General features: G+C 35.8%; 3 protein-coding genes across 3 annotated transcripts; 2 read left to right on the forward strand and 1 right to left on the reverse strand.

Annotated features, from left to right (window-relative positions):
• LOC109707934 (ABC transporter B family member 2-like) lies at nucleotides 2,388-12,417 on the reverse strand. The gene is made up of 12 exons (XM_020229477.1): nucleotides 12,016-12,417; nucleotides 11,821-11,875; nucleotides 11,551-11,726; nucleotides 7,427-7,627; nucleotides 7,056-7,315; nucleotides 6,250-6,790; nucleotides 5,737-6,122; nucleotides 5,204-5,619; nucleotides 4,669-4,910; nucleotides 4,264-4,511; nucleotides 3,488-3,900; nucleotides 2,388-3,373 (listed from the first exon to the last, which is right to left on the reverse strand). Exons 1-12 carry the CDS (start codon nucleotides 12,328-12,330, stop codon nucleotides 2,814-2,816), a joined length of 3,813 nt encoding a protein of 1,270 aa, XP_020085066.1. The 5' UTR covers nucleotides 12,331-12,417; the 3' UTR covers nucleotides 2,388-2,813.
• LOC109707180 (S-norcoclaurine synthase 2-like) lies at nucleotides 16,940-18,175 on the forward strand. The gene is made up of 2 exons (XM_020228294.1): nucleotides 16,940-17,278; nucleotides 17,525-18,175. Exons 1-2 carry the CDS (start codon nucleotides 17,095-17,097, stop codon nucleotides 17,839-17,841), a joined length of 501 nt encoding a protein of 166 aa, XP_020083883.1. The 5' UTR covers nucleotides 16,940-17,094; the 3' UTR covers nucleotides 17,842-18,175.
• On the forward strand, nucleotides 20,685-21,695 carry LOC109708147 (S-norcoclaurine synthase-like). Its single transcript, XM_020229770.1, has 2 exons — nucleotides 20,685-20,976; nucleotides 21,264-21,695. The coding sequence occupies exons 1-2, from the start codon at nucleotides 20,793-20,795 to the stop codon at nucleotides 21,563-21,565; spliced, it is 486 nt and encodes a 161-aa protein (XP_020085359.1). The 5' UTR covers nucleotides 20,685-20,792; the 3' UTR covers nucleotides 21,566-21,695.

A 24,935-nucleotide genomic window follows, 5' to 3' on the forward strand; every position in this document is an offset into this window, starting at 1 on the left:
GCGGAGTTATTGTTAAATGCTTCCACCGGCTATGGACGATACGCACTCCCCTTAAAGTCAAGATTTTCACGTGGTTGTTGTTGAAAAATAAAGTTATAACATCAGAGAATCTCCTGAAAAAGGGCTGGAGCGGAGAAGACCGATATGTATACTGTTTGGAGGAATCGGAGACGGTCGATCATCTGTTCGCAGGGTGTGCTTGTGTCACAGCTCTGTTGGAGAGACTTCTCCCAAACAAACGTTTCTTCCATAACAGTGCATCGGTTAAGGGGATTTGGGACGTGAACGGTAGAATCGAAGGAGCACAGGGGGGTAGAGAGTTAGCGACTATTGCTGCTACTTGGTGGATTGTCTGGTTGGAAAGGAATAGAAGAATTTTCGTGAAGACAAAACGGCAGTTGGGGTACCTGTTGGTAGAGATTAGATCCCTCATAGACTTTTGGTTTAGTTGCTGCCCTCATAATTCTATGGGTTGATGTTTTCTTACTTTACTTTCTATTTTATTTTAGTGTAGTTTATCTTCTGTTTTTCTTTTTTTTTCCGAAGCCCCGGCTGCCTCACTTTGTAGTCAAGTTCATATTCTAAATGAATGAAACGGTAGCACGCTTCCTTTTCTCAAAAAAAAAAGAAAGGAGTAACTTCAGTGTGAACTACAATAGGCAAATAGTCTGGTTTTTGTATTTTTTTTTTTTTTTTCCTTTTTGAAAGGTTAGTGCAGGGGGCCTAATGCTGTTTTGAATAATAAGTAGTTTAATTACAATGTAGGGGGAAACAATTGCCCCAAAACAAGGTAAAAAAAGAACTAAAAAAATGTGTTTTGTATACTCTACGCAGCCAAGAAATCACATTATCTTATATTCTTACTACAGAACATAAAGAACGCATGCATTTGATGGATATCTTGCTCATATAAATTGTTCGAACCTCGATTCTTCTTTGCAATTCCTTTTGGATGCTCCAAGTTGTTACCTTATTGAATATAACTAAACTCAACATGCATATATGTGCATACTTAGTTTAAAAGAACATATAAGCGAGGAAGGGAAAATCTGAAAATGTTGCAATATAATGAAAAGGTGACGTACACTATGAGATGATAAATCAAATGGTATTGATTATATTCAATACATTTATCGAAGAGCATATTGAGAGTACAAGTATGTGCATGTCCCAAGCGTTAGGAAAAACTGTAGTAAGTGTGAGATATTCTACGATTAGGCGAAGAGATTGCAACTACCACATCCATAGTACTTCATGGATTCAAAGTATCAAAAAAGAGAAAGAAGCTCAAAATGGCGTGAATCTTGTACTTTTTAACTAAAAGGGCACTGGATCAACGGTTATAAATATGCATTCAAATGCCTCTCAGCATGCCAAGTCTCACATTGCACATTATGTCGGGATTCTTAGAACGTTTGGCGCATGCCAACAAAGTCTAAACTAAGGACGACTTTATCACTCATTATGCGGGCTTATCCATTTCCACTGGATGTGACATTATGTTTAAAAGGCAGTGGATTAGATTGATTTGGGATATTAAATACAATGGTGTAGCTAAAATCGTCATCTATATATATATATATATATATATATATATATATATATATATATATATATAGTACTAATTAACAAGCCAACAACAATTTGTTTTACTTAAATGTATACTTTGGGACATTCCTCTGGATATTCCTTCCATAATCCTCGAGCGTCGACTCACATTCTAATCTTTCAAGATTCATGAAACATGAACTTCATAAGAGTATTGTAGATGAATTGAACACTCAGCCAATAGTCCAACTTGCATATGTAGTATGGTTACCAGTGTAACGTATGCTGATCAAATTCAGTAGTGAGATAAGTTACTTGGACTTTGTGGTTTAGCTCAAAAAGTTACTTGGAAATGTGGTATGAGTAAATCCAATTCATATTAAGCCTAAGATGAGAATTCTTGTGATCTCAAATTAAAACATAGACTCAAGTTTAGCCACTTCAGAACCAAATATGTGTGCCTCGCTGAATCCAAATCTTTGCTTTTCTGGTTGTTCAGTGGTATAGAATTAGCACGATTAGATGCATTTGAGCAGGCTCTCTGCTTCGAGAAGCAGCAGATAGGCGTTTGCTAAATAATGTCTAGAACTTTTGCTGCAAGGGAAGCAGAATCAAGCTCCTGAGTCTCTCATTTGAAGCTTCTACTAATGTAACAAATAAAACAGTTGCGAGAATTTCTTTAATAAAAGACGCTGTTCGTACTTCTTCAAACAGTTTTATTCAATCAAGAGTCCTGAAAAAGCCCAGTACACAGCTTTATCGATATTGTCTAGGCATTTCATGAGAGATGGTCTGTCGAGGGGGTTTTAATAGGTTGAATTAAATCCAAATCCATGACAGAAACAAATCCAAACTCCATCCTTGTATATCTTAAATGACGACAGTTAAATTCATAGTATCTGTTTTATCACAACCTTGCAAACGTACAGATGAGAAAAACTAAAAATTATTGAGAAAATATTGAGATAGAGACTCAATCACCAGCTAAAAGCCACAGATTCTATCATAAACCTTGCTTGTCAAGCCACATTCATAACACAAGTTACAAATCGCGAAAGAATAATCACGTATAAAATTATGTGACTAGAATTAACAATATTTAACAGTTTAATAGAGAGAGAAATTTAGGCAAGAGGAGGCTTCAATAGTAAATAAATAATACCTCACTCTTCTGTACCAGCAAGATCAGCTCTGATGCATGAGCCACGGTTAACCGCGCGAGTCAATGTGACTAAAACAGCAAAACTGATCGGTGCAATTTAGCTCTATTGCTGCTTTTGCTGCTGCTGCTGCTGCTGCTGCAGGCTGATCAGCTTAAAATAGGCCCCATTCTTTTTCTCTACCAAAGTTGAGTGACTTCCCTGTTCTACGATTTTTCCGTCCTGCAGAACTGATATAACATCAGCATTTTGAATAGTAGAAAGCCTGTGAGCCACCATAACCGTGGTTCGATTCTTCATGACTCGATCAAGCGCTTGCTGAACCACTCGCTCGGACTCGACATCGAGAGCACTCGTAGCCTCATCAAGCAATAATATTGCAGGGTCCTTTATTATAGCCCTCGCAATGGCTATTCGCTGCTTCTGCCCACCCGACAGTTGGACCCCACGCTCCCCGACCTTTGTCGAGTAGCCTTCGGGGAGGGCACTAATGAAGGAGTGGGCATTTGCAAGCTTAGCTGCCTCTATTACTTCCGTTTCGGTTGCGCCGTCCTTGCCATAGAGGATGTTATCATAAATTGTCGTGGCAAAGAGCGCGGGCTCCTGCTGTACTAGACCAATGTGTTTGCGAAGAGATTTCAGCCGAAGCTTCTTGATGTCTTTGCCTGCAAGGGATCAGTAATGTCAGTATATATATTTACATACATATATATCGGAAGTCAGTGACTGTTTCAGAAAGCAGAAGCTTCTAGAAACTAGGCGTTTCGCAGAAGAAGTACCATCAATCATAACTTTTCCAGCGGTTGGGTCGTAGAAACGTAGTATAAGAGCAAGCACAGTGCTCTTGCCGGATCCGCTCATTCCGACCAACGCCATACTTCTTCCGGCTTTCATCTTGAGATCAAAGTCCCTGAATATCACGATATCCGGCCTCGACGGGTAGCGGAATTCGACTCCCCTCAACTCGATTATGCCCTCCACCTTCGCGATATCCTCTCCAACATCACTCAAAACCTCGGTCTTCCTATCTAGCACCTCGAATACCGACGCCGCCATTTGATTTCCTTTAATGATGTCCGGGGCGAGTGCCAAGGTCTCTCCCATGGCTAATGCCGTCACTATAAGGACCATGAACGATTTCATGACGGATTTAAAGCTTGCGAGCTCTTTGCTCATAAGGACTGAACCATACCTGCAATTTAAATGTTCTATATTCAAACGATGCAAGTGACACTGAATTCAAAAATGTTTGCTGCTAAACGCTCCAAAATTAGCCGCAAAATGTATCATATAAATTGTTTCAATTACATCCTTAATCCTACTATAAATTGTTGCAATCCCACGATGTCAGAGCGTAACCAAATTACTAACTGAATCATGGACTAGCAACTTCTATTGGGGACTGCGATAGGAATGCAGGGAAAATCTTTCTGTGTTGCTCCTGATTCCTCGAGTAAAAAGTTTTTTTTTTACAAGAAAAAACAGAGTACATGCAGGGCACAATATAAAAATAACATTTTGAGGCAGATCATTTTAAGTAGTAAATTTCACGTACCACAAGGCCAGGGCATAGGAAGAGAAGAGGAAGAACTGGGAGACTCCGTAGAAAATTCCCGCAGTTTGTCCCCGCCGGAAGGAGCGCTTTGCGGGTTCTTTAAGCTCATCGGCGTAGAGCTTAATCACCTTCTCCTCGGAGCAGAACGCGGCCACAGTTCGAATGTTGCTCACCGCCTCAGCGGCAAGCATGTTGGCTTTCAGATAAGATTTGCCCAAGTTGCCTCCGTATCCTGTCATGAATAGTTTCTGCGGTGGATCAACAAACAAATAAATGTGAATCAGTGACTCGGCGTCAGGAGTTTTTGCTTTTGCAGAAGCTGAAATGAGCTTCTTCGAAGAGTTCTACTCAAACAGTAATGTGCTTAATTTACAGGTAAAGAGAGCATGAGAAGAGAAACCGCACTTCGCTGATATGACCACTGATCATCAGTGGGTATGTTGCCAAGACCACAAGAGTGATTCTCCAGTTCAGTATGAAGGCAATAACGAGAGAGGTAACAATCATCCCAATGTTCTGCAAGAGAATCGTTGAGCGGTCTACGACTATTGTACGCAGCAGGGTTGCATCCGTTTCCAGGCGAGATGACAGCATTGCGCTTGTGTTACTCACTTCATCAAACCAGCCTATTTCGTTTCTCAAAATCGCTGGAAATAAAGAATTTGCACAAGAACATATATCAGCAAAAGATCGTGATGTAATTAAGAAACATGTAACATGATTATCTATATTCATCCCTTGAATGTTTCAATATCTTTTGCACTAAAACACTAACAAAAGATATTGAAACCTTTAGAGACTGCATCAAGGTTCCTTCGCCTAATAATTCTCATATCAGCAAACAATTTTCAGGAAGAAACTTTTATGCTAACTAAACTTAGAAACTTCGCTTTCATTACCTCACTTAATAGTTTTCATCAAAACTACTATAACGACTCACCTCCAAACATCCTCTCTCTCACTCGAAGAGTAAGCCTTTCACCCATGATGCCGAAGTTGATGTGCTCAAGAACATGAAAGAACACGGTGAGCACTGCACCGCATAAGAACAGGATCGCGATCTTTCTCACTTCCTTCTTCGTGGTCTCCCAACCCATATAGTATGAGACGAGCGCCTGCGTTACTCCAAGAGCAAACAGCGGCATCTGAGCACCGGCGACGAAGGCACCTATACTGCCAAATATGCCGAAAATCCAATCGGGCCGGACCATAGAATACAGTTTTTTCGCAGACACGGGCTTGCGTTTCGGTTGATCGTTGCCATCAGCTGCAAAGCGGCTGATGGAGTCCTTGTCTGACCGGAAACTGGCTCCTAAGCTCATCGTTCTACCCGACAGCTCTCGCGAACCCTTGAAACTAAGAAAGAGAGGAGCTATGTTAGTTTATCCGGCACACCGAGGTGCAAAAATGTATTTTGCAGTGAAAAATGCACAATGCATACATTTAACCCTCAAAACTAAGAGGACGAAATACCTAAGAGGCCGTCCCATGCTGCCGCTTTCCGAAAACGACGGCCGCGGCTGAAGATGACCGGCCTCTTGCAGCTGAACAAGAGAGGCATAGGTACTGTGAGGGTTCGCCATGAGCTGCTCATGAGTTCCGGTCTCCGCAATCCTTCCACCATGGACTACGGCTATGACGTCTGCGTTTCTTATTGTCGACAGCCGATGGGCAACAACCACCGTAGTCCGTCCGACCATGACCCTGTCAAGTGCCTCCTGCACGCTCTTTTCTGACTCTGAATCGAGTGCGCTCGTGGCCTCGTCGAGGAGGAGAATTGAAGGATTCTTAAGTATTGCTCTCGATATCGCAATCCGTTGCTTCTGCCCGCCCGACAGTTGGATCCCGCGCTCGCCAACCTATATCATAGTGGAAAATCACTCTATAGGCCAATGATTCATTCATTTGCGTTATATGTATGATTACTTCCTGTATTTTCAAAATATTGAGTTTGATCCATGGAAAAAAAAGAGAAGAGAATAATACCTGTGTGTCGTACCGGTCAGGAAGGTGGTTTATGAAAGTAATGGCATCGGATAGCTTGGCGGCGCGATTGATCTCGTCGAGAGTGGCGTCATCTTTCCCATAAAGGATGTTCTCCCTAATGCTCGTCGCGAAGAGCGCAGGCTCTTGGTTAACCAAGCCGATTTGCTTTCTCAGCCACTTGACATCCAGCTCCTTGATGTCGTGCCCATCAAGCAAGATCGACCCCGAGAGTGGCTCGTAGAAACGCTCGATGAGCGACACAACCGTGCTCTTACCCGACCCGCTCCCACCGACGAGCGCGACGATTTTGCCAGACGGTATGTCCAAATTCAGGCCGTTGAAGACCAGGACGTCGGGGCGGGAAGGGTAGCTGAACCGGACGTCACAAAACTGAATGTGGCCGTCGACGTTGGCAAGCGTGCGCCCGGTCTTGGCACTCGTTTTGTTTACTGTATTTCTCTCTATCATCTGAAAGATTGGGTACGCGGCCGCACGGGCTCGCAGGAATGTCGAAATGTTTGGTGCCGCTTGGCCTAAGGATCTGTAGCCAATTCCAACGGCATTTGTTAGCGACATCGAGTCCGTTCGCAGTAAGATCAACACTTATATACATATGGATATAATCCTACAAACAAAGTACGTGACTGATGGTGCATATCCTCCAATTTATCCATGAAGATCTCATGCATGTTACCAAAAGTTCATGTTAATCACCAACTGATAAGAAGCAATCGAATCGAAATCAAGCAGGGAAATATATATATATGCGCATGTCACATTCGCATTTTTGTGAAGGGGGGGCTTACAATCCGGCGATGACGACGTTGAGCATCGTGGTGAAGGAGTCCCCGCCGTTGGCGATGTCCTTGTGGACGATGATCCCGGTGAACCAGACGAGCAGCGCCCACGAGCAGAAGAGCACGCAGTGCATGGAGCCGAGCCCGAGCCCCTTCGCCAGCCCGCCCCTCTTCCCATACTTGTACGTCGTCAGCAGCGCGTCCCGGTACGACCGCACCGCCTTCTCCTCCCCGACGAACGCCTGCACCGTGCGCACGTTGCCGATCACCTGCCGTACGTCCAACATATATAGTGTTCTACGTAAGATCAGAATTAGGCAAAAAAATAAAAAAAACGAAAAGACAAGAAAGGGGAAAGGAAAGGAAAGGAAGAGAGGGACCTCCTCGGCGATCTCGCCGGCCTTGACGTAGGACTTGCGGACGCGGGCGATGAGGCCGATGCTGACGTAGGCGTAGAGGCCGCCGGCGATCGCAATGAGGGGGACGATGGAGAGGGTGACGAGGCTGATCTGCCACACCCGGAGGAAGCCGATGGCGAAGCCGGCCACGAACCGGCTGATGTAGTGCATGAAGTTCCCCACCTGCACGTACGCGCGCGCCATGCAGTTCAATTCAATTCAATTATGCACTTAAAATAGGGTATATCCCTGTTTAATAAAAAAAAATTCAATTATGCTCTACTCATTCATAACTCGTAACTCATGCACCGTACGTGCTCCATTTCTTAGTAAGCTTCGTTTTTTTTTAAAAAAATTAATTTCAAAATATATATGTACGTTAAAATGAGCTCCTTTTTATGAACCAATTATCTAGTCCACGTCTCCAACTCACGGTACTTATCCTTTTAATCAACCTATATAAAGCCTGTTTAAGATGGACCTACTTAGAATCACTTTGGGCTAGCTCATGAAGCTATATCTCTACTAGACTTTATTGAACTAATCAGGTTGGGACTACGCATTAAACAAAAGCTAGTACAAACTTTTATTCCTTAATAAATAAATTATGTACAACAGATCAATTTCAATTCTCCTACACGCTATCTTCTTAATTTATTACATTAGTACTTAAACAACCTATAAACAACTGCTTTCCATGCCTTCATAAATTGTGATGGTTTTGGTTGTGTTCTAGAAAAATTAACTGCATATGTTTAATTATCGTTAAACGTGGCGCACACGTATAATGTTTTGATCGCAAAAATTCTTAATACAGGTCCCTCAAGTGTCTGTCTATTTGGCATTCAATGGTGGAATGCTTAATGTTCAAGTCAAAACTAATAAATGTAGCCTTCTCCTGTTAGATTGTTCGCAGGCCTAAGTATTTACAGAAAATTAATTATATACCTAACATAAAAATGACAGTTTTTAAATCGGCAATGAGCATTTATGATAAAAATATTTAAAATTCGACTCTCCTTGAATTAAGATGCAACGCATGGGATAACAAAATGTAATCTGTGGTGCCACCTAGCTGATCGTGTTCTGTCCACTCAGCAATTAGTTAGTTGAATTAAATGTCGATCGATCACTAACACGGATAAAAGGACCCAACCACTTTCTACGGCCTATAATTAATGAAGTCGAGATCGATATACGCATTTAATTAGAGAGGTTGACCCCTTATTTAGCCTTTTCCTCCATGAGTGTCACAAGTTAAATAAAGTTTATTCCTAGGATGGAAATAAATCTTGTTTAAGTATTGTAAATTATATCTAGACTAGATAGACGTAGGGACGGCATATAAACAGTATCTGATTAAATGACTCAAAAGAATATAAATTATCGATCATATAGTTGATACGCAATCTACTATTAATGAGCGACGAAATAATTTGCGTATAGAAGAGAAGATCATATAGTTGATATGCAATCTACTATTAATGAGTGATGAAATGATTTGCGCGTAGAAGAGAAGAGGAGAGAAGAGAAGAGAAGGGATAGGGGGACAAAGGGGTGCCCACAAATCTGGGAGTAAATAAAGAGCAACGTGACTCACCCAACACATTGACAGCTAACAAGAAGGGAGCGACATACAATAATACTAGAAGCTCAAACGCACCTTCACGAGCCTCCCCTCTCGCAACTGTTGGGGGCATTTTGGGAACACCAACGCCTCATTTAATGACACCACCAATTAATTCGGCCCCGGGATTGGGAGGAGGTTACGAGACGTAATAAGTGTGAGGGGGAGGGTAAAAATGTCCCGGTAGTCCCTGTATTCTGTAGAAATTGTAATGTCGCCCCTCATTTAAACCCTTTTTTTGGTTTTCCTTCGTGTGGTCTAAAGTATCTAGAAAGTTTTAAGGGGTTAAAATTTTTACTTTAAAATAGCCATTTAATTCTTCGGTTGGAGAGGAACCAAGTTGCCATCGAGGAATACTACAGGGACTATCTATACATTTTTCCCTAACGGGGGATTCCTAATTTCCTATCACCACTGGCTCTCACTGAGACCGTACGATTAGGATCTGACGCTGCTCGTGACGCTCTTCACGTGGGGTCCATACCTTAAATCGGGGCCTTGAAATGTTCAGACCAAGTTGAGAAGTGTACACCCACTTAGGGGGTGCACTCGGTGCATTTGCGCATCCCGTGAACCTCCTCCATCAGCGCGCGCCTATCCCGCGACATGTTTTAATCTCAACCGTCCGATGACCGTAGTCTCTCCTAGTTCAGTACGTGTACCGGTGGACCTAGTGCAACGAAAAAGTTATCCACTTAGGTGTAACGAAGCAGATGAAGGACAAAGTTATTCGCTGTGCGCGAGAAAATCACAGCCGTCCAATTGGCGGATCGTGCGGTAAATATTGAAGCAGATGTTTGTGATTCAATGGTCTCATGATTTCCAGTTGGGTGCCTGATTTATAGGTGGAAATTGAGAAGCCCATTAATTAATTAATATTCTGGGCAAGTGCTTTTAGAGTTACTAATATATATATATATATACTACATTAAAGTTTTGTAAATAAGTTATTTCAAATATAACATTAAAAAAAAAACTTTTGCAGCTCAATTATACACTACTTCACTAAATTTTGGTGCTGTTTTCATTTATCCAAAACATAACTAAACTTTATTCCTTTTTCAATCTCCGCACTCCATTAATAAATTAATTTATTGTTTTAGATGGAAAATAGTATCGTAATTGAGAAACGCTGGTTAAAACAAACGTAATGTCCATATTTCTCCATTTTGTTATGATTTTATAAATAACAAAATAAAGATTAAAAATAATTATTTAATAGCAACTTTTAATAGGTCTATTTTTTTCCTCCAAAATATGCCTCTTGTACTCTGTGCTTTCTCCAATCGGTGCCTATTTAAAGAACTATTAGTTTTTATTTAACACAGTAGCTAACTTAATTAATAGTCGTGTAAAAATTTATGAACAAATAGTAGTTTTATAGTGTCTTTTATAGAAACCAAATAATATGGTGTAGAAAAAAATATTAAAATTCAATGTAAACATAATTAAGTAAGAAAAAAGTGATAATTTGGTGGGTTTTTTTTTTTTACAAAAAAAATAATACAACATAACAGATGAAAAAAGTCTCAAAGCTTACTGTACTAAATGTATTTAAACCAATTTTTAGACTTTTAAAGAAAAACTTCAAATACTTCCCTGTTGTTTCGTATTTTTTTATTTTAGTACTTTATAGTTTAAAGTGCACTTCTCTACCCTATGATTTTATTTTTTTCTTTTTGTTATTTACTCCATTATTTTTTTTTCGTTAAATTAATAACAAAGTTAAAACTGAAAAGTACTAAAGTAAATATTTAATAAACTATAGGTGAAGTATCTGAAATTTTTTTTATATATGATTTAACGAAAAATTAACAGAAAGAAAGGCTGACGAAAAAAATAAAACTATAAAATACTAAATTGATACATTTTGAATCACAAAGTAATAAAATGAGAAAGTGCGAAACTACGGGAGTTGGTATTAATTTAAAGTTTACCCAACTTTCAAATATTATATTTGAATTCCATTCAATAATAAACGAAAAAAAAAAAAACTCGTGCACTTATAAAAGTTGAGCTTTTCACCGTGAACTGGTACGTACATGGTAAAAAGAGTTTTACTCCATGCACCTAGAAATCTACAATTAATGCATGCAACTACTCTAATAATTGCACAACTTCACCAAATTTATATGGGACACGGAAAAGGCTCCTTGGACAAAATGGCACGAGCAATTAATAAAATTTTAATATATATATATATAAATATAAATATAAAATAAAATAAATGAAGTACTCAATACGGATGAAATTAATAAAGATCATGTGGAATGAAAGAGTGAGTTCATGTCCCTTTATATGTATATCCCTACCACCTACTCCCATTAGTATCAACACCATCATTCCAGAAAATAAATAGATCCAAAAATCTAATGCAACAACGAACCAAATTGAGAAAATATATACTGAAGTAAATTAAGTGACACTAACATAAAATTCATTAGAAAATTGTAAGATAGAAAGTTTTTTTTTTGCGAACCTTCTCGGAGATTGCATCCTGTACGACGATGATATCGGCGGTGATGGCGTTGATCACCTCTCCAGTGGAAGCCTCGGTGTCGAACACGGCTATATCTTGATCTAACATCGATCGAAGGTAAGCGAGCCTCATCTTCGTTGCCTGTCTCTCGCCCGTATGCATCCAGCAAGCCACCTCTAAAAATATGCACAAAAATAAAAAACATACTTACACTAACTATCAAATTTTCCTCTTCAACACAAAATAAATCACGTAGAAATTTTTGCGCACCTGTCCAAGAAGAGAACAATATGGCAACACCCAAATAGACGAAATCCAGTGAGTACTACAAAATTACCACAAAAAAAAAAAACGAAAGATAGAGAGAGAAGAAATAAAGAGCTAGGCATATTAATTTGAACAAAATAACGAATAGTAAAGAAATCTTTAATAAGAACATGCTTCAAATTAGATGATATTGTTTACCATGGCGACTTTGTGCGATACGGATGTCGGGAAGAGATAGGCGATGCCGATGATGTTGATGAGCTTGCCGAAGAAAATGAAGAAGACGGGTACGGAGGCGCCATGCGCGCAGGCTCCGATGGAGCCCAGGGCCATGAGGAGATAGTCCCATTTGTCGGCGAACGCGAAGAGCTTAAGGAAGGGGACCTTGTTTTGGTTCTTCTTTGCTTGTTCACCTTGATCATGGCTACCACCACTTTCTCTCTCGTGGTCACTCTTGTTGTTATTGTTCATGTCTCCTGCATGGCTCCTCTCAGGGCCTACTACTGAGCTCATACTTTTTTCTTTTTTTTTTTTTCCTTTTGCCTTTTCTTTTCTTGGCCTATAGAGAGTGAGAGGGGGTGGGGGATGTGATCAAAGGGTGTGAGGGTGTCTTGTAGTTATATATGGCAAAGGAAAGATGGAAAGAGGGGGAGTAAACTTTATTCTTACCATTCAAAACTTTTAAACTATCTTACTTGTCTCTATTTTTTTTTTATTTCAAATAATATTATTCATATATATTTTTTATTATTTTAAAATATTTTTTTTGTTGGTGCACGTTAAGTCATCTCCAATTAAATTTGATTTAAATTTCTACCATAGTTAAAACATAATAAAAATATTTATTTTATCGCTAATTTAAAAGCAAATAAGAAAAAAGTTAATGACGATAAAAAAAATATATTTGAAAAGGTAAAAAATTAAAATACTTTTTTTGTCCATAACTTACCAGCAAATAAAAAATATTGGTGAGGTTAGAATCAAATTTTATCTTATCTATATTTATGTCATTCGCTACGTTAGGAACATCTAGGTAGAAGCACCATTCCCTTCTATTCTCGGTAGAAGGTTATATTTGAAAGAAAAAATGACAATTTTATAAAGATAATGACTGTTCCTAATAATTCGCCGACAGAATTAACTTTGGAAATATATTTGAAAGATTTTGAAATATTAAAAGATAACTTTCTAAGAGCGATAAATAAGAAAGTCGGTAACTTTTCAAAAGTATGTAAGCAATTGTCCCTTATTCTAATTTATTATTTTGTTGTGATGGAGAAATGAGAGGGAGATTTATGAATGCGTGTCATTAATTACAGAGGGTGAAGAATTGGGGTCTGTAAGTAGGTGGCATGAGTCAGTTCGAGCTGTGAACATCTCCCAAATCATGCAATAATAATAAGATTAAATATTTGTTACACAGTTGGGAGTAGTCTCTATCTGTAAATCGACACTACTGTAATTTGTAGCATTTTTTTTTTTCTCCGCACACTTAGAGACCTGTGTTGCCTCACTGTTTAGTTTATCTTTCTAATTAATAAAATGGATAGCGTGCTATCCTTTTCTCAACAAAAAAAAGTCTTTCAGAGAGGATCAAATTGGCTCAACATATAATATAATAACAACATGATTAGAACACCATCAAAAATGCATTAATTGAAGGACTAACTCATGAACAGTGTGAAACTTGACCCGACCCGGCCCGATTGCGGACATTCCATTTTGGATCAAAAGAATATTCCTTCTATATCACGAGAAGGGGTTATTATATAATTAGAAGGTTCTACAACACAGGTTAATTTGGGATTAATTGTCCGGATTACGAATTGTTGTACTTAAATTTGGACCCGATTAGCAGATGATTGTGACATTAGGCTTAGCTAAGTGATTTGCTTCGGGGCGAAAAAAACAGCTGGACCCAATTGGAGCCAGTTTAGGTTTAGATGTAGTGCGAACCAGTATGTGACCATGTTAAGCTACAGGGTAGTGGTTGGAAAGCTGATGTTGGGCCGTGTCGATATTCAATAAAGCTGTGAGTTCGATGTGTTGATGAGATATTGCAAATGTTCGAGGAGTTAAGTAAGGGGTCATAATTAAATTAGAAATTAGAAGACGGTTGAGGAGATGATGGTTGTCGATAAAGAAAATGAGTGATTCATTTGAGAGAATTTATTGCAAAAAAAGAGATAGCGAACCTAGAAATCTGATAAAAGTACGAACTGTTTATTTTAAGAATAACTACAAGTTCAGATAGGAACTAATTAATTTTGCATTTGTAAGAAAAATGAATTGTTTCGGGAAATAAAATAAATAGTATTTAGATGGTTAGATTGGAATAGATTGAATAAGAGATATAATTTTAAATTTAAAATATTTTATCTAATTAATTGATATCAAAATATTAATTAAAAATAATTTAATAAATTAATAAATTTAGTAAACATGAATATTGTATAAGATAATGAAAATATATTAATTAATTAATTAAATATAAAAAATAATTTAACTTTTTAATTAGTTAGTAAATTTTTTAGTTAGATAACTAGTAAAAAAATTAATTAGATTAATTAAAATATTAATGGCTGATCAATATATTTAATTATTAATTTATGGATAAACACATTAAATTATTAATAATTAATTAGCTGATTAATTATAAGTAATAAGTTAATTAGTTCTTTATTATTTAAGCAATAGATAATAATTTAAATATATTAATTAAATTAATTAATAATTTAATATCATAATTAAAATTAAATATAGACTTTAGTTCATAATTAAAATTAAATATAGACTTTAGTTAATCTTGTTTCCACTTGGAAATAAGCTTGTTCTAGAAAAAAAAAAGGGAAGAAACAATAATTCTAAACTTATACCTAGTTATACAAGCTTATTCCAAAAATCCAAAAACTATTATTATCGGGTATGAAAATTTATGTTTGGGAATAAAGAGGGGAATAATAGATTATTCCGTCTATTATTCTCGAACCAAACATTGCCTTAGTCTTCAAACTATCTGGTGTGACCTCTAAGAGCTCTGATGCTTGGCATATCTGACACCATGAAAAATTTTGCTGCTACCCAAGTCCTTTTTATTAAAAGAGAGGCAGATATGGTAGTCGATTGGCTACCAGAACTAACTCGGCTCAATCTTTTTTATTTACTGATGCAAATCGGCATCCAGAGTTATTTTGAATGTTAGATAAGGATATAGAGCCTTTTTTAATTTCGTGCTAATAAAATTATATTTTCTTTTGAATTTTGCTCAGAATGCCTACACTTTTGTATTCTATTTTGTACGGCTTCTTGAAGATTTATACTTTTTTTGAGATGTACGAGTGACATTGCTCTTATATTGAACATTCAAATTTTTAATTTTTATAATTAACTATCTAGTTTAATTTGTATTGCAATCAAAATGGCCAGCCACGGACTACAGATAAAGTTAAAGTTGATTTTAAAGTCCCAAATATATCTGGCTAAAATTTTTTAATTTTAAAAGATTAAGTAGTAAGAAAGTGTTAATGAAAAAACAAGAAAGTTTTACGTGAATGTGTAAGAAAATGGACCGACACGGACCAAAAGATTCATTCAAGCCGAAACGAAATTAATTGCAACAATTCTGGCCCAACCCGGACCTAACTCGATCCAAAATCGGCAAATTGCCATGTTGTCTTTTTTTTTTTTTTTTTTTTTTTTTTTTTTTTTTTTTTTTTTTTTTTTTTTTTTCCCGTTTTTAATCTTGTTTTTAAAGTCGTAAAAAGTAGGCCTGATTTGGATCGAGTTAGTTTTGGGTCCACCGATCGAGTTAGATTGGATCAAATTATTTATTACAATCGAAGTTCATATTTCAGTATTACTAAAACAACTTTAGACATTATTTTCTTCCTTGTCATGGAACAGAAGCGTGCTCACTGAAGTTGGAAAAGCCGATTATAAATAATTTGGATTGCAAGATTAATTAAAATACAGTAAATTATTTTGATAAATTTAATATTTTAGTTTCGTATCATAATTTATAATCAGGCTAAACTTAATTTGTGTCTGTTATTGTTTAATTACCCCTCTATTTTAGACTTAAATGATATGGCATAAGGCCATGCCCACGACATATTAGCTTCTGCTTCGCATATATGACGCAAAATAATTAATTAGGTGCGCGCGAAGCTAATTAGTTTATATGTAATGCTCCAATCTATTAGCACTAATAATTTATTGAATCTAAACTACTAATCTAAAATATTTAAATTTAATTATTATAACCAGCATGCTTAATCCTTCTATTTATATATACCAATTACCTATGCGTATATCATTTATTCCTAACTTTCCAACTAACCAAATTGTCACATCAAACAAATTTGTCCATGTGTCATCCTCATCCTTAACTGAGAAGCGACACAAATTAAACATTAGCTATTACTGTCCCATATTTTCTCAAGAGGTTTAGTTTAGTTTCCAAACTATTAATTGTTCCAATTATTGCAGTATTTAAAAAGTGTTTAAGATAGATGGGTGGAAATTCCTTAATAGATCCCAAATGGAGAAGTCCAAAACGCAATACCCATGCCCATTAACCCAAAACCGCTTGAATGGTAAGCAATTGGGCCTCCTCTAACCAGACCCATTGTCATCTTAATCTTATAACTTATTAGTGGCAGGTGACAAGTTGTTAATAAAAATAATGTTTCAAATGCTTACAATTTCAACAACAACAAAAAGAAGAAGAAGAAGCTTTCCTTAAAAGAAAAAAAAATTAAAAAATATAAAAGAGGAGTATATAACCTATGCCGCGTTAGATGCTTTACTAGTATAGCTTTTAAAGAGAGTCTTAAAGTGAAATTACAATGATGATACGTACACCAATGGAACAATATTTTTGTGAAATACTAAAACTTTAGAAGAATATATAAATTATTGTGAATTTTTTAAACAATATATCAATTATTTGTATACTTTCAAGGGATATATATATATACATATATTTTTTTTGGTGGTATATTTGTGAGAGAAGTTCTTAGTCGCGCCAAGAGCCAATTGTCGTGTTGCCGATAGAGAGCTAAGGCATCTTATCCCTATAAGATTCCACAGCAAGGAATGGACGTGATTAATTAAGGGCCACCCCCCCCAATGAATTGGCTCTAAAAGATCAGAAGGAAAATCCAACTACTAGAACAATCATTAGGGCCTATTCAATTCAACTACATTATCATCTAAAGCCAATACTATTCCTTTTTCTTTTTTTTTTTAAAAAAAAGAAAAAACCCAGGAGAAGTGATGAAGGGAAGCCTTTGCCATGAGCTGGAGGTCGGCCTCCCGGCCGGCGAAATCTGGGAGGTCTACGGCACGCTGCGCCTCGCCCGACTGGCCGTGGAACTGCTCCCGAATATCCTCCAAAAGGCCGACATCGTCCACGGCGACGGCGGGGTCGGAACAGTTCTGCACCTCACATTTCCTCCTGGTGAGATTATTAATCGTTTCATGTATACGAACGGTGCAGAACTGTCCAACAATGAATTGCGGAAAAAGGCCAAAAGAAAGAAAAAAAAAAAAGGAGCAAAATAATATATAGCACATGTTCTATTGAAAATACCATTCCAATTTATTAATTTCTAATTAATTAATCATTTCAAGTGTAGTTAATTATCTCTCTTGTATTGATCCATTTTTGTTTCCATTGCTGATTAATTGGTTATCTCTTTGCTAGGAAATCCCGGGCCACAGTACTACAAGGAGAAGTTCACGAAGGTCGACAATGATAATTACGTGAAGGAGGCCGTGGTGATTGAAGGAGGGTACTTGGAGCTCGGATTTACATCATACTTAGTTCGCTTTGAGATCGTAAAAAAGGACGGCGATTCTTCCGTTATAAGGTCGTCGATCGAGTACGAGATCGACGACGAGAACGCAGGAAATGCTTCTTTTGTGACAACTGGGCCCCTTGTTTCTATTGCAGAAGCAATCTCCAGTCATCTCATGAAGCAAAAGAGTGCTGGTCGTCATTACAACAAATCTTGCACTTAAAAATACTTTAAACAATAATTAGCGATGTTTTGAAATGTCGGCAAGTATAATTTCGACCCTTATAAAAGCATCGAATAAAAAATCGTGAAGTAAATATGCATGTCGGAATAAATATATCGATGCTTTAATATTAGCGTCGAAAAATTTTTATCAGTATTTGATAAGAATATATTTATTGGCGACGCTTAGTTATGGCGTCGGTCATGCCAAATATTGAAGATGTCAGAATAAAGTGTCGACTAAGAAGCGTGGTTTAAAATATATTTTATTGTACTGTCCTCAAATCTCTTAAGCTATAATCAAGTTTAGAGAATATAAGAATTTTTAAGTTAAATGCTTGTTAATAAGTGTTGTGATCTTGAGAAGCGTTCATAATACTAAGTTTTTATTTTCTCTTATTCTTTTTTTTGTCAAAAGGGAATAACAAAAGGGAGAAGGATATTTTTGCGATATGTTTTTGTTTTTTTTTGAGAAATAGGTAGCACGCTATTCGCTTTGTTTATTTCATTTAGAAATAAACTTAACTGAAAAGGTGAATCAACTAGGATTCGAATTTGGGTCTTGGGTACCAATCATCAAGCCCTTTGCCACTTATTTTAGGAACGGTCAGTGCAATATGTGAATGTTAGGCAATTAATAATGTCCATGTAAGAATATAGAAAACAAAAACAGTAGAAAGAAACTTCAAGCTGTACTCTTTGAAAATGCATGTTTCCTGCATTATGATCGTGTAGTAATATAATTTCTTATTTTCCAGAACAAATGTTATTGAAGATAGCTTATTCCAAAATTACGCACCATCGATCTAATTTCTCCTGTGACATCAGAAGAAATGCAATTAAATGGTCAGGACAAATGGTTCTTTTACATAAGAAGCATCATCAAAGCCTTAATGATTTACATAAGAAACATCATCAAAGCCTTTTTGGCCATATATTTTGCTGTTTGATATCAGCCTTTCTAACGCAAATAATAAAAGACTTAATGATTTACACAATGTTTTAAAAATCAGTGAAATAGTGATTCAAAAATATTATTAGGTGAAAGGTCAATGGTTGAACCAGCATTAGCATAACATCACATATACTTAATTATTATTTTCAATTTTATTAAATAAATAAAAGGACAACTTCAAAAACTCTCTTGTTGTTTCGTACTTTTTTATTTTAGTATCATATGGTTTGAAGTGTATCAAGTTAGTACTTTGTGGCTGTGGTTTCACGCTTTCTCACTTTAGTACCCTGTGATTTAAAATGTATCAAGTTAGTACTCTATGATTTTATTTTTATATCAAGTTAGTACTCTGTGGTTTTATTTTCGTATCAAATAAGTACCATATGGTTTTTTTTTTCTCTTAATGAAATATTAAACCACGGAGTACTAAAATGAGAAAGTGCGAAACCACAGGGTACTAACTTGATACACTTTAAACCACATGGTACTAAAGTGAGAAAGAGTGAAACCTCAAGGGGGTTATTTGAAGTTTTTCCATAAATAAATATATATTATAAATATATATATTATTATATTATGGTATCACACTTAATTATAAATATTGATTTTTAGATTAAATTAAGTAGATATAAGTTTTTAATATTTACTTTTTATTAGAGTAACGTCCACTAATATAAAAAATTAACTATGTTTATTTAATTTAAGTCATTAGATTTAATATGACTTGATTTAAAAAACTTATAGGTTTGATTAAAACTGAACCGGCTCACTAGCTAGATGGTTGGACCACCGATTCTAACAGTACAAATCGATTTTTTTACTTATACAATTAAAAAAGATTGAACCGAATCACTTTATAGACTGAATTATAAAAGATCAAACCAACATATTCCATCCGATTTTTAAAACATTGATTTTACACCCCTAAGGGTGGCCACCGGGAGCCCTCAAAAGCTCATCTAAGTTTGCTTATAACTATGGTTAAGCAACCAATCGTTCCTAGCGCAAGTGACAAAGGATTTGATGTTAGTATCCGAGATTTCAAGTTCGAATCCGAGTTGATTCACATTTCTATCTAAGTTTATTTCTAAATAAAATAAACGAAATAGTCATGCTACCTATCTCTCAAAGTCATCGCACTACTCCAGGTGGTGGCATCAAAATTTCTTTAATAAGAGGCAATAAAAATAAAAAGTGGAGAAGCAATATCTTTATTAAGGTGGCAACTTGTACATATTGGATAACTATGAAAATATTAAAATTCAAACTTATTAGTAACATAAAATTCAACCCTTTATAACTACATAAATATATATATATATATATATATATATATATATATATATATATATATATATATATATATATATATATAATATATAAAATTAATAATTTGATCTTGTCTTTAAGAGTTGCAGAATGCGTGCGGTCCATTTTAGTCCAGAGCTGAGAGCATACTAGATGCAACCTGCTCAATATCTGTCTTCGATTTAATGGTAATATATACAAAAATAAAAACAAAAATAAAATGCACTTCGATTTAAATTATAATCATGCAACTTTACTAATCAAAGTCATCTTTTTTTTTCACAATATTTGTCTCTTTTTTTGCATGCCTAGCATTTTTCGCAGAATAATTGCACCCCCATGTTAGGCGCCCAACAATGACTATATCTGTACCTGACACGGCCACATGTATTTGTTTTTTTCCTTAAACAGCAAAATTTATGTAAATCTCGTGTTCCATCAGGGTATTTTTTATAATGCATATATATATATATATATATATATAATATAAGCAAGTTGTTTTATTTTTCAATGTGCATCACATGGATGTGATTCACGCACCGTCACAAGTTGGCTATAAAAGCTCTTTAGAGAAAGCAGATTGCAAGAACCACAAAAGCTTCTGAAACTATCATCCAAGCACATATATATATATATATATAGCAGTAGTCCCGATCAACGGCCAGATCAAGGACCAAAAAAAAGAAGCAATGAAGGGAAGCGTTTGCCATGAACTCGACACCGACCTCCCCGTCGACGAGCTGTGGGCGGTCTACGGCACGCTCCGCCTCGTCCAGCTGGCCGCAGAGTTGCTCCCGAACATCGTGCAAAAGGTCAGTACCGTCCACGGCGACGGCGAGGTTGGCACTGTGATTCAGGTCAACTTTGTTCCCGGTGAGTTATTCGAGCCCAAACCCGACTCAGTAATTTTTCGCCACTATGTACATGATATCTCACAGTATAGAACTTAACGATACCTGCACATTTTTACCTTTCTTTTCGGCGTTTTTGGTAGACTTGAAAGAATTGCACTGCAGGTTTTGTTGATTTATTGGAGGAATCCGAAGTCGAGATCCCACAATATTGCAAACATTTTATGCGACCCGATTGATGTAACTTCTTTACGATCGAGTTCTATAATATAGTTCTCGATCTTACTAGTTTCTGCATGCTTTTGACAGGAATTCCCGGCCCACCGTACCAGAAAGAGGAGTTTGTAAAGGTCGACAACGAAAACCGCGTGAAGGAAGCGAAGGTGATTGAAGCCGGGTTCCTGCTGTTTGGATTTCAATCCTACTTGATGCGCTTTGAGATCGTCAAAAAGGACAACGACTCTTCCGTCATAAGGTCGACGGTCGAGTACGAGATCGACGACGAGCACGCAAGCAATGCTTCTCTCGTCACCACCGACCTCGTAGCTACGATTGCACAAGTCATCGCGAAGTACCTCAAAGATCAGAAGAGTTCTCCACCGAGCTCTTAATTAAGCCTCCTTTCGAGTGCTGCAAGAAAATAAAGAGATCGATCCGTTTCCTCGTTGTTGTGCCTCGTTGTTGTTGTTCTTATTCTTATGTCTATTTGATGATGTACTGGTTTGTGAGAGAGAAAAATAAATGACAAAAAAGATATTTTGTCGTCTAATCAACTGTGCCATGCATGCTCTCCCATTGGCATTCACGAAGAACAAATCTCGTTTAATTATATCGGTACCTAAAGAATATATATAGATGCAATATATATTCTTACGTAAATTAATGAAGATCGGGATCTAATTAAATTTCTCAAATTGAAAAAAAAAAAACGAAAAAAATGAAAGTTTCTCAAACTATATATTTACATCAAGATTGTGCCTTCATGAAAGGATACGTAGGAGTAAATATAATAATAATAAAAATGATAGGAACAATACATAAAGAATACCAACCGTTTCTAGCGTAAGTGACAAAATGGCTTGTTGGTTGGTATCCGAGACCCAAGTTGGAATTCTATAGTTGATTCAAATTTCTAGCTAAGTATATTTCTAAATGAAATAAATAAAGCGGATAGCATGCTACCTTTCTCTCTCTCAAAATAATAATAATAATAATAATAATAATAATAATAATGATAGGAACAATACACAAAGAACAATCCTCTTGAGTTAGTTCGGATTAATAATTGAACTAAACTTACCTGGAATATAGAAAACTTAAATAGCCCATGAACGGCATTGTTTACGGTGATGCGCATAACATTTTTATTTTTTTTTAACCCTTTAATTACGCATATGAGATGATCAATGTGAGAAAATCCTGCACGCTAGAATATAGGCAATTAATGCACAACCCTGTATGTTGTAGGGATACAACTATTTGAAGACGTAATAATAGTGCATTATAACGTATTGATAAGGTGCATGCCAGGTAAGATTTTTATTTTTTATTTTTAAACAAACATGTATAGAAATAAAAAAAAAATTTGCTAAAATATATTTTATCCAAATCTCGTGATCCATGTAGATCTTAATGACATATATTTGTAAATTATTAGTAAAAGTTTTTTTTTTATTGCAAATCTCCTGCTATATATCCTGCTATGCTACAGAAGGCTGATGTCATGTTAGCCAACTACCAATAAAAATAAAAAGAAAACAGTTAAATAAGAACAGCCCACTTGCACCTTGATCCACATCTCAATCACACCTTACATATAAATATTAATAGGTTTTAATCTTGTATTTATCTTAATTAATAGGTCAAAACAATTAATTAAAATAATCATTAAAATTGGAGGCAAAAACTTCCTAGAAACAAGTTATTGAATGATAATGGTTATATTTCATGAAATAAAATTACAAAAGAAAATAAATTTATTTAATAAAATGTAAATTTTGAAAGCTCAAGTAATAAAGAAAGCTTATTTATCTAATATAGATTAATAATTTAATTTGCAATCTAGATAAATGTTTGGATCTAGGATTTAGCATGATATGCCAACTCATTTATATGAGGTGTTTGCATCTAAACTTAAACTGTCCTTTTTTGGATCTTACTTGAACTATGTATAGCACATTTTAAATGAGCTATGGGACTCAGAAATTTGACGGTACTACTAAAGGTTGTAATATGTTTAATCTAAAATAATTTATATCAAAACTTAAATCATAACTACCCTAAACAAAATATTCCTATTACTCGACAAAATGCATGAAAATTACTAGGTATTAAAAAAGTATAATTTTTATTTGATGTGTTACATTAGGTTGATATCATATCCATAAAATGGATAGTTCAATAGTAAAGTGGTAGATTCTGAAGAATTGTAAAAGCAGAAACATGATTACATTCGAGAAAGCCATCACCTGCAGTATGTAATTCATTAAAACATCACAACCCACCTTTTTCTGTAAGATGAAATTAAATACTATTGATTTACAATATAAATACTTCACTCTCTGTCGGAGAAGTTTTAGACAATCTAATTTTGGTATATCCTGTTTTCAGCGACGCGATACAAAATATAGCTTGTATGCATTGTCACAAATAGAATATTAAGGGTACCGAGTTTAATATAATGACCAATCAGCTATGACATCTATTCTCTAGACTAACAAAATATAACGAGTAATTACCTATGACTTGCACTTCTAGACTAACAAAGTGTTTGAAGACTCCTAAAAGTCAAAATTAATAGATTTTTTTTCCCCTATTCCCATTTCTTAACGTCGTCCTTGCTACGAGATCACAATGCTTTGCAATACTTAAACTAATTAAAATTTACCTTCTGTAAGACTACATCATACACATAAAAGTGTCCCAATTAAAGGATTTTAGAATGTAAAAACCATACGAAATTGCCACTAAGTTTGGACACTGTATACTTATAAATCAAATGCTATATTGATTATACCTGAATATAACGTCTTAGAATTTAAAATACTGACCGAGTAAATAGACATAAGCACCTTGGTGTACAATTTTCTAGAATGAATAGTGTTTTACCGGTTTCCTACATGCATGTTTTTTTATTCTATACTCACAATGTCCACAAAACTAGTATCTTCAAATTTTTAATAGTAACAGCATAGAACTAATAACTAGCAGTCAATATCTACAAGTTGTGCCATGCATGAATCTTCCACATTTTAATGATTTTCTAAATCCATATCTCACAAAATACACGATTGCATTGACCGGACATTCTCTTATAACCGAACAACAAGATGCATCTTAACGGAAATCATGTCTGGCAAAACTATTGTGCATGTGCATTTACAGAGATCATTCAGTGAAGAAATGATAGAAATATCAAGTTGAATATGTTAATAAGCCGACATGCACAATGAATGATTTCTACAAAATTTTTTTAAAAAAAACAAACCTTTGTGCGTCAATTGGTCGTTCTAGTGTTAGTATGATTAAGACAACAGCTAATTTTATCAGAGAAATCAAAAGAAAACAACATGAACATAAGTATAGAGGACAGAAGTGCACATAAGAATCTAAATCAGCACAGGCAATGCAAAACTTCCTTGAGTAATCCTCATCTGTAAGGCATCAAAGATTAGAGGGAATATCTCATATATAGTAAATAAAAATAAAATAAAAATAAATCAAATAAAACAAAAGGAAAACCTTCATTTTAATGCAGAGAGGAATGGCTAGAAATTTTGCAGTATTTCATCAATTGCTGTTCAGAAATTTTAAATCTTATCTATAGAAACAATGCACTATTAAATCCTGACAACTTGAAACAAAAGTTAATCTCAGACTATTGGAGCGAAAAAGAAAAACTTTAGGAGAAAATTAATCTTACATATAGAGATGATAAAGAAACAATGAGATATTGAGAGAACCTCTCGTCCGTAACAATGC

This window comes from Ananas comosus, linkage group 3, assembly GCF_001540865.1.
Source record: "Ananas comosus cultivar F153 linkage group 3, ASM154086v1, whole genome shotgun sequence".
Taxonomy (NCBI): domain Eukaryota; kingdom Viridiplantae; phylum Streptophyta; class Magnoliopsida; order Poales; family Bromeliaceae; genus Ananas; species Ananas comosus.